This window comes from Rhamphochromis longiceps, linkage group LG9 (assembly GCF_057381845.1).
Source record: "Rhamphochromis longiceps isolate RC_006_pf linkage group LG9, R_longiceps_female_GT1.1, whole genome shotgun sequence".
In the NCBI taxonomy this organism is placed as follows: Eukaryota; Metazoa; Chordata; class Actinopteri; order Cichliformes; family Cichlidae; genus Rhamphochromis; species Rhamphochromis longiceps.
This window is the reverse complement of record NC_140565.1, coordinates 11,849,053-11,860,108: the sequence shown is the minus strand read 5'-3', so window position 1 is coordinate 11,860,108 and position 11,056 is coordinate 11,849,053. Positions and strand designations below refer to the sequence as shown.

The window sequence follows — 11,056 nt, the reverse complement described above, 5'->3', positions numbered from 1 at the left end:
GACATCTCGTGCGATCTTGTGAATTTCATGAGTTCAGCAACTAACCACTCTTACTAGATTGTATCATGTCATCGCAACAAGGACAAATTAAGTTGTTGAATTTCGTACAGATCCTTCATGATTTAATTACGTTCATAGAAGCATGAAATTATTGTGTTTAAATTACAAGTTAGACTTTTTTAATGTAAAAAAGCACCCAATTTACTTTTTTCAGTATACCAAAAAAAGTAGTGGAGGCTACTCGATTTGACTGAGATGGATGCCTTCCTGAAACCACGATCCAAAGCATACGAGACTGAAAGTTATTGACTTACTTCACTCGAGCATGATATGAACAATTTAATCTAGCCTCTCTGCAGATCATGTAGTTTCTACACTATATAGTTACACTTAACTTTAAAGCATGAGGCACTTATGTTAAATACACGCAAGATGCTTACGTAAATCCAAGAATTGGCCAATCCCTTTTTTTCAGTGTACATACATTAGCAGTCTCAGTCTTCCTATACGTTTTGTAGAATGTATCTTTAACTTATTCAGCATGAGCTCTTACTCAGTATTAACCACATATTTCAACACATATACACAGAACTATTCACACACGATGACTTGTGCAATTGCATTATGAAACCTTTCAAGCATTAGCTTCTCATTTCCTGGCATCAGATCAGGATTTGTCCTTTGAGCTGTTTATAACGCACTGACTTCTCTGGGAGCTTTGTGACTAAATCTGCATACACACCATGAAGGATGTCGTTTTAAACAAAAACCCTGAATAACAGCCACCATAGTTTTTGTAGTTTTTAGGTAAAGTGAAGCTCAGTTAGATTTAATTAATCTTGCTTGGTGAATTGAAGAACTCACTGCCCCCCCCCCTTCGTACCAGAAACAATGGCATCAGCAACATCTCTGCCCAAGGACAACACTTCCTTCTCTCTGGCTTTGCTCAAACAGCTGAGCAAGAACAGCAAGACAGGAAACATCTTTTTCTCTCCGTTCAGCATCTCTTCAGCCCTGGCTATGGTGATGCTGGGGGCCAGAGGCAACACAGCCACACAGCTGTCAGAGGTACAGTACACATGCTCACACACTAACACTAAAATTATAGTGCAGAATAGTTGTTGTAGTGGTACTCATTTAACACATGCAGGATGCTCTGGTGTTAATCTGGGCAGCTGCTGGAAACCACTGTGACCATTATAACTGTATAAATGACCCTGACTTGTCTCCAGTGTATCAGTGTGATATTATTATAGCCTGAAACCTAATGTGAGCGACTGAGCTGGTTAGACATGAGGGCACAGTAACTCATACAAAAGTGATAATGTCGGACCCTTAAAAGAGGTCAAATAAGCTAAACTCAAGTCAACATGACAACCTAAATGGGAAAGTAACTCCAGAGTAATGTGGAAAAATAAACTGAGACTGAAACCAAACCAGTTTTCTGAGATTTATTAACAGAAAGTTCAAATCTTTCCAACAGGATCAATGCTGCACAAACAGTCTTCCTACTAGCTTTGAGAAATACACAAAATAATAACAGCTCCACTCTGTGGATACAGTCTTTGTCTGTTCATCTTTAAGGAGCTGAGTTACCACAGCCTGATATGAATGAAGACACAAAGTGCATCATGAGCTTGAATGCAGCTTACAATTAGTTGTTTTTCCCGTTTTCACACACTCACAACGTTTTAAAAGGAAGTTACAGTTACATACTGTTACTACACAGAGGTTAGGAGAGTGAAACACATACTAAGAAAACCTTGTCAATCAATAAAATTAATTTCATTTTCTTTGTTGAGAAACTAAAGTTATTTCTGTCTCCTTTAGGCTGTGACACAGTAAGCTCCGTTTTTTGTTATTTGTGGCTTTTATTGGATAGTGAAGATGGAAACGTAGGGCTCATGTGAGCACTTATTGCTGATGTTAGGCTAAGTGAATCCAGATAACAGAAAGGTTCCCTGGGGATGTTGAAGAAGCTGGGCACTCAGAGGAAACAAATAATAACAAATCATCTAACGACAAAGAAAGAAAATCAAAAGTTAGTTTCTTTGTTTTAGATCCAGTCCAGAATTTTCTTCTGTGTCCTTCTTTGAATCCACTAAAGTGTTTTGTCCACAGTGCTTGCAAACCGAGGATTGTTGGGGTGATGTTCACAGCAGCTTCGCCCAACTTCTCACTGTACTCAACAGGACAGATGCTCCATTTACCTTCAGTGTTGCTAACAGACTGTACAGAGAGAAGTCCTGCCCCTTTACTCAGGTCTGTTTCTTCTTTTTATGTAGAGTGTGATTCTTCATGAGCTCGTGTGTTTTGGAGTAAATGAGAGGCAGAGAGAGAAATGCTGTGAGTTCTGACTGATCAGAATCTAAAACTGTGTTAATGATTGAAATGAGGCATGTGTGATTCAGCATGTGTGTTCATGTGAATATAACAGTCTTTTCTTATCATGTCAGCCTGAAGTAAATCAGAATCAGTGATGTCAGAGACTTTGCTGGAGTGAATTTATAAATGTGTCGTCTGTGGTTTCAGGAATTCTTAATACAAAGTAAGAAACATTACAGAGCAGAGCTGGAGTCTGTGGACTTCAAGACCAGGTCTGAAGAAGTCAGGATTGATGTCAACCACTGGGTGCAGCAACACACACCAGGTGGATCACATTTACACATGTACACACAATCACTTCATCTAATGTCCAGTTCAAGTTCACATGTTTTTCATAAGCAGGACTCACTGCTCCTGCTAAGTCCCTCTAAGGTGAGGAGTGTGCACCTGTAAGGATACCATGAAAATACTGAATTTCTTTTCTCCTGGTGTTCAGAAGTGATGGTAGCTGTACTTAACATAGTTTTGAAGAGTGAAGAAGCTTTACAGACCTGTGACCGGGGTTTGTCAAAGGGCTCCTTCCACCGTTAATCCTGATTTAACCCACAGTGATTCAAGCTGATTCAGCAGTGATCTCTGGATCCCAGAACCACCTTCCTCAGTGTCTGCACAGTCCTCTGTTCACTTGTTTCTTTTCAGCCAAACTCACTCACTGCCGCTTCTCATATTTTTTTAATCTTCTTGTTTATGTATCTTTTTATATTTTATCTGTCAAACTCTTCCTGTCCCAGTATCTCAGGTCAATATGAGTTCAGGTAGTTGAGTTTAATGAGCTCTGTGAAAGTTAGACTACAGCACAGCTTAAAATACCATCAGATTTTAATATTAACTCTTTCCTTCTATGAAAAGCGTTTCTGTCTCCCTGCCTGTTTGGGCTGGCACAGCATTAAAGGTAGTCTCTTTCACTTCCAAGGTGGCTGCCAGGCACCAGAATACTTTGTTTACATCCAGATGTGTTGACCTTGACTGAAGCTCAACTCAAGTATATGCCGAGCGTTGAGAATTATGAAGAAATATAGGGAGGAGCGCCATCTTGTGGAACAGCACATTAATGCAACTTTACCTGCTTATCTGATGTCCCTTGTTTACCTCATTCATCTTATCTCGTGTAGAAAAGCAGGATTTATAAGTACTTCAATAATGAGTTGTTACATGTGTGCTGTAGTCATTAGCCAGAATGGCTGTGCACACATACTTGTTCTAAATATTCATATGTTGTGCTGATGAATAATATCTTCGGGTTTCACTAATAGTCAAAGAATATATTAAACAGTATTTGTAAAACTCATCATGTTTCTCTGGCCTACAAAGGCTGAAAGAGTGTGGGGTCCATCGTGTTTTCATAGATTTGTGGATGAAAACTTTGCTGCAGTCTTTGAAGCTTTACTTCTCAATGTTTACATTTGGTTTTACTTTGGTCACCAGGTAACATCACAGAGGTGGTGGATGAAGATGATTTGAATGAACTGACCAGGCTGGTGTTGTTCACTGCCACCCACTTCAAAGGCTACTGGATAAATAATTTCTCGTGGTCTAAAACTTATGATGCTCAATTTTGGCTCAACAAGGTAAAAGTGCTCATCAAAACAGAACACTGACTATGAAACTATAACCTTGTAAAGTCTATATACCATTGCAGTTGTGGTTGGTCAACATGGACAGTTTCAAATCATGAGCAAATATACAAGTAATATCTGTGAGCCAAAACTCAGATTTCAGACTGATGTTAAGGACCGGTTTCAGTTTCTCTGCTCTGCATGATGTCAGAAAGATCAGCCCCTCCCCTTTTGTTAAAGAGGGACAGCCAATCAAAATGGCCTCAAGATGAGGGAGCTTTAAAGATGAGGAGCCAAAATTATTAATGTGAGACTGCATTAAGGCCAAGTGTGAGATAAATAAGATTTATTTGGGAGTGTACGACATACAAAGCTTCTTTACGAACTACTTTAATTAAAAGTCATGAGAATACATCTGTGACTGGAAATGAGTCTTCATGACACACAGCTTCAAAGGCAAAGTTTTTCAGAGTCATTTAATTCATTTTTGCATCCAAGACATATTTCAATGACTATATTAAAAATGCTTTTAATTTCTTGTTTGTCTTCAGAATGACTCAAAGCCTGTGAAGATGATGAAACAGGAAGAAGACTTTGCGTGTACCTTCATCGAAGAAGCAAACTGCAAGGTAACCATCATATTTATTATATTTGTATAAATCACTGGCATAATCAGATTTCACTGACAGAGTGATTGTAATGTAAATGTATCAGTAGATTTATGTGCAGTAATGCTTGAAACCCTCTGCTGGACAGATTCTAGAGATGCCTTACAGTGGGAAGGAAGTGAGCATGCTTATCTTTTTACCTGCAGAGATAGAGGATGATACAACAGGACTGGAGAAGGTAGAACACTTACACACTCGTGATGTTCCTGGTGACTCATTTCTTAGTCAACTAAACGAAGAAAACAAATCAGACTGATCGAATCGTCTAAAACTGACAAACACCCAGATATTAAGTCAAATCTGAAAACTGCTCGACATCATGGATGATGGATGCCGTTCGAGAATTCATGACAATCACTTGAATAAAAGTTTACATTTAAAATAACAAAACAATAAGTCATCCATCAATTTTCTTGTGCTTATCTGATGTTGGGTAGCAGGAACAGCAGCCGAAGCAGAGAAGTCCAAAAATTCCCTCTCTCCTCCAGCTTATCTGGGGAAATGTTAAGGTGTTCCCAGTCCGGCCAATAGATTTATTCTCTCCAGCAGGTCACAGTGTATGCCTGGTGGGAACACCTTACCCTGGAGGTGCCCCCTCAGCTGTCTCCTTTTAAGCAGTGGCAACTCTACTCTGAGCCTTTTTTGAAAAACTGAACTCCTTTTAGAGAAAGCTATTTTCTGTCGGTTGCAGGTCCTATTTTTTCATCTTGTGGTGTCCTCGGGATTCCCATATGCTTGTTTGCCATTCACCTAGCGACCATTTTTGATCCGAGGACACCACAAGGGTTGCGTAGCAATAATAGGTAATTAAATAAAATAATGTTAACAGAAAAATCAGGCCAAGATTAACTAATTTATGGCATTTCTCAACAACACTGCCACCACATTTGGTGGCAGATGGCTGCATAACATTTAGGACACAAAAATGTACAATTTATTAATAAATTTATTTTATCAATAAAATGTAAACAGTAAAACTGATTAAATTACTAGTACATCTGATACTAACTAGTGACAATAGCAATGATTACTTGACTAGTTGTACACATCCACCAATACACATAAACCACACACACACACAATCTCTAATAAGTGATATTGTTTCCATCCCAGCTGGAGAAGGAGCTGACCTCCGAGAAATTTGTGGCTTGGACTCATCCAGGCCAGATGCAAACATGTTATATTGATGTGAGGCTGCCTCGATTTACACTGGAGGAGACGTATGACCTGAACACAGTCCTGAGCAGCATGGGCATGGTGGACGCCTTTGATCACACAAAGTGTGACTTCTCTGGTGAGACATACGTTTGCAGTTTGTTGGTGTTTATGAACAGAGTGTAGAGCAACAATGCTCCAGCAGTGAACGAGTTCTCCAAAAGACCATGGAGCTGCTTATTTCAGCAGATTGTTTATCTTGTTTGATGATCATACTACTGTGAGATTTTGAAAGCAGGATCTAAACTTTGTTGCTGGGTTTTGAATGGACTGGTGGACTTTTTACAAACCGAGGATTGTTGGGGTGATGTTCACAGCAGCTTCGCCCAACTTCTCACTGTACTCAACAGGACAGATGCTCCATTTACCTTCAGTGTTGCTAACAGACTGTACAGAGAGAAGTCCTGCCCCTTTACTCAGGTCTGTTTCTTCTTTTTATGTAGAGTGTGATTCTTCATGAGCTCGTGTGTTTTGGAGTAAATGAGAGGCAGAGAGAGAAATGCTGTGAGTTCTGACTGATCAGAATCTAAAACTGTGTTAATGATTGAAATGAGGCATGTGTGATTCAGCATGTGTGTTCATGTGAATATAACAGTCTTTTCTTATCATGTCAGCCTGAAGTAAATCAGAATCAGTGATGTCAGAGACTTTGCTGGAGTGAATTTATAAATGTGTCGTCTGTGGTTTCAGGAATTCTTAATACAAAGTAAGAAACATTACAGAGCAGAGCTGGAGTCTGTGGACTTCAAGACCAGGTCTGAAGAAGTCAGGATTGATGTCAACCACTGGGTGCAGCAACACACACCAGGTGGATCACATTTACATATGTATACACAATCACTTCATATAATGTCCAGTTCAAGTTCACATGTTTTTCATAAGCAGGACTCACTGCTCCTGCTAAGTCCCTCTAAGGTGAGGAGTGTGCACCTGTAAGGATACCATGAAAATACTGAATTTCTTTTCTCCTGGTGTTCAGAAGTTTATCTTGTTTGATGATCATACTACTGTGAGATTTTGAAAGCAGGATCTAAACTTTGTTGCTGGGTTTTGAATGGACTGGTGGACTTTTACATGACAGTCCTGATACTTTTATTGTAGATACATTATCTGAATTTCAGGAGTGGGACCACACCTCTAAACTTGGCCTTTACGGTTCTTATCTATATATGACAGTCTCAGCTCTACAAGCTGTTCATTCCCTGCCCTTTTTCAATTCTTTCACGTCTCATTAGCACATGGGGATCTGCCTGGCCCAGGAGCTGCCGCCAGTCCCCTCTGAGGTCTTCTCCAAACTGCTATTAATATTTTTAAGTCATTTGCCTTTATTTACTAAAAACGCTGTCAAAAATAAAATGAGGATGGGCCCAGCTAGTGAAATATTATAATACTGACAGACAGTCAGGGAGGTGTTCTGGCTTCCTCCTGCCTAAACTAGACGTACTCTCTGACACTAATCACCAGAGGTGGGACCAAGTCATTGTTTTGCAAGTCTCAAGTAAGTCTCAAGTCTTTACCCTTAAGTCACAAGTCAAGTCTCAAGTCACTGGTGTAAAAGTCCGAGTGACTTTACTCGGACTTTGAATTTCAAGTCCTTTCGATTCTTTAAAAAACAAAAACAAAAAAAGCATGTTGCAGTTATGCTAAATGTAAATATTAGACCATGTGATTTTTAAATCTCTATTTTTCTCAACACATGACAAAATAGTGAACTTGGAAAATATACACAAATTGTGAAATTGCACCTCTTTAAAATGCAGCTCAATTAAACCTAGCTCCAAGAATAATTTTCACCGACAGTTCTGAGATAAGCTGCATGTTATTCTTGGATGTGCTTGTAGGACCGGCTTTAAAATCGCATGACAAAAATATCATACACATTAAAACCAAACAGTATCATCAACGTAGCCTGGACAACATTTGCTCGTTAGATGAAGTCAGCTATCCCATCGTAGCAAAAGAGAAGCACCACCTACCGTTCTTTATGCAACTTCAACTGTCAGACAAAGTTGGAAGTTGTTCCATCTCTGTCTGTGATTCTCTACTTGCATGTTTTGTATATTGCATTTCGGGGTTTTTTTGTTGACTACTTCATAGTTTATGTACCTGAAAAAAACAACTCCTTGCAGCATTTTTGAGCATTTTTTTTTTCTTTAAAAAAAATCTGGTTAATTTGATTGGCTGTGCTACAGCTCACGCACACATACGTACGGAGTGTGGTTTGAATAAATGAATGAATGAATTGAATTAATGGTGCACACTTTCTATATAATATGCGTGTTAAATTTTAGATTTGGGGTGAAATATCAAGTCTTTTCAAGTAAACCGGTTCAAGTCCAATTCAAGTCCCAGGTCATTGGTGTAAAAGTCCAAGTCAAGTCACAAGTCTTAGAACATTTTTTCAAGTCAAGTCTAAAGTCATAAAATTAATGACTCGAGTCCAAGTCATGTGACTTGAGTCCACACCTCTGCTAATCACTAATGACAATGTTAAGAAATATACTCTAAAACACTTCTTCAGTAAAGACTCAGAGAAGAGAAACACACAGAACTTCTTGCTAGCAAGGGCAGCCTCCAGAACTGAGGCTCGCACTGAGAAACTGCCCCGGTCTTTATTTATACTTCAGTGAGCGTTTGTTCCTTACATTGGAATGTGGAGGTGTGTGTGTGTGTGTGTGTGTGTGTGTGTGTGGGGGGGGGGGGGGGGGGGGGGGGGGGGGGGTCAGAGTGTGGCCCCATAAACGACTTCCCTTAACCTGCTGGTCTGGAAAATCCAACAGTTCATCTATATGTAAAAAAGCACTTAAACTAAAACTGACATAGCTACATTAATCCTACCGTAAAACAATAAGACAAGGTACGACCTCTCTCATGCTCCTAGGATGTGGGGGTGAACACCCTAGAATGTTACAGACATCCGAGGATGAGACATTCAATATGCCACCAACTATATACTTCTACACACAAATGATTACATGCAGCATTCTACCATATGAAAACTTATATCATTAAAAGATTATACTGACTACTAAGTACAATTTTCCTATTAACAGACAGGCTGTTGAAGTGACCTTATTAAGGTTTATTTTTGAGATATCACACTTTGACAGAATAGTAGAGAGGATAAAAGGGAGAGGATGAGGCATGCAGGAAATGGTCTGGAAACACTCAAACCCAGGCTCCTGCAGATCTTTTGGTATTTTAGTTGTCAGCTCAACCAGGTGATCTATATCACCACCTAGCCTTATCAGAATTTAATTTGAAAAAACCCTCTCAGATAAAAACAAAAAAGAAAAAAAATGAAAATGCAGCATTATGTTCATTTAAAATGTTCTCCTTTCACTTCTCTGTCACAGGCATGTCTGGGCGCAAAGATCTGGTACTTTCAAAAGTCATCCACAAGGCTTTTGTGAAGGTCCACGAGAAGGCAACTGAGGCTACTTTTGTGGATATGTGTTGGGGTGAGACTATGATGGGCAAAATAAGATGGGGCAATTGTGATTTAAAATCCTTCATCGCAGACTACCCCTTCCTCTTCTTCATCAGACATAACCCCACCATGAACATCCTGTTTGCTGGTCGGTTCTGCTGCCCTGTGTGAGCTCTGTGTCCTTTAGAGCAGCTCAGTACCAGAAGTCTTTAGTGTTTAGTTGGAGAACCTTTCAAAATCACTGCACAACAGCGCTGTATTCATATTAATATACAGCTCTATACTATCCGTTTTTTCTGTGTTTTGTATTTTCCTATTTTCAAAACTTTATCATCTTTAATGTTATCTGTTCCGATGTTTATATCATACTCTTCAAATGTCCCATCTCCTGATCAGAAATTTATCAAAGACTGTTTAGTGGCTGAAATGAGACGAACTGCATGACGTATAATTTATGTTTGAATCTTTATTTCTCATTGACCTCACACTGGCCGTTTAGGGACCACCAACAAGCTACATGTGGCCCAGTTGCTAAAAACATCTTTAAAAAAAGAAAAAAAAGAAAAGTAAAATACGTCATGTTAATTGTTTCTGCTCTTACTGTCTTTCTTTAATGACAGTGAAACAAAATCACTATATTTATTTAAACATAAAAGGGACGCAGATTTATATATATGATTTGGTTAAACAAGGGCTAAGTTTTTCCAAATGTTGATGGAGGGGAGCCTATTGTTTTATTCCACTCATCTCGTGTCAGCCAATTGCTGAAGCTCTAGCCAGCTCTTGTCCCTTCTTAGCGCCAGTGCCCATGTTTTCAGTCTCTTGCTTTCTACAGCCGAGCAGAGCAGGCGGGCTTAAAGGTTTTGAATTGGTAAGCTGGAGAAATGAACCTCTAGAGAGTGAAATACCATTTAAACTAATATTGTTCACGAAGTACGTTTTTGCTTTTGTTGTCGTAAAGGACGGAGTGAAAGCGAAGGGTTTACTGAGAAACGCCAGAATCTCAGGTTAAAACTCACAAAACTATTTTGACAACCACCAAACAGCTAAAACAGTAAATGAGAGCAGGTACACGGATTCCTCACATCAGAATCAGTGAGATGTGGCTTTCTCACCCGATGGCACGTCGTCAGTGCTGAAAGCCGACAGCTCACTGATTCTGATGCGCCGGGTCCACACTTTGTGTTTACGTCTTTGAGATTTTTTTGCACTAGATTCTGGTGCTGCAGGTTTTGTCTCTCTCCAACCAAAATTGACTGAACCAGCAGCAAAAGAAGATCAAAACTAAGCTTCACATTTGATAAACATCGTCATTAATTCCCTCTTACTTTTGCTATTTTGCTTTCACCATAATAAAAATCACACTTCCTGCACAGCTTTCTCTCTCAGTGTACTGCAAGAACAGTTTCCCATCCTAAATCTATTTTCTGCATTATTTGTTCGCTTATTACGCACAAGTCATGTAGAGTGCGTCAGCCACTGGTTTTGTTTTCCCCAAAAATGACCTCCAACAAGAAAGCCTAATTTCTGCTGTTTAATAGCAAAGAAACTCATTTTTAAAATTATGCCAAATTGCAAAATGCTTAGCTGTGTCTTTAATAAAACCTCTGTAACTTTGCTCTGCTTCACTTCAGCAGCATCAGGTCATGTTCATATGTTGATTTGTTCTGTTGCAGAATATTTTTAGGGCAGTTATCTGCTATAAAAAGCCAGGCCTGGAAAATCTCCTTCATGTTTTTCTGTGTTTTATCCTCAGTTACTTTGACACAAAGACATCTGCTGTGATGCTCACACCTCTGATG

At 39.3% G+C, this 11,056-nt stretch overlaps 2 protein-coding genes across 2 annotated transcripts in view; one reads left to right on the top strand and one right to left on the bottom strand.

The window, feature by feature from the left end:
* LOC146661782 (uncharacterized) overlaps positions 1–11,056 on the bottom strand; it is a 517,204-nt gene that overhangs the window by 175,835 nt on the left and 330,313 nt on the right. The gene's annotated exons all lie outside the window — the stretch shown is intronic.
* Positions 892–10,291, top strand: LOC146661794 (leukocyte elastase inhibitor-like). Its single transcript, XM_085418273.1, has 8 exons — positions 892–1,068; positions 2,122–2,262; positions 2,533–2,650; positions 3,811–3,953; positions 4,493–4,570; positions 4,698–4,787; positions 5,723–5,903; positions 9,181–10,291. Exons 1-8 carry the CDS (start codon positions 892–894, stop codon positions 9,423–9,425), a joined length of 1,173 nt encoding a protein of 390 aa, XP_085274399.1. The 3' UTR covers positions 9,426–10,291.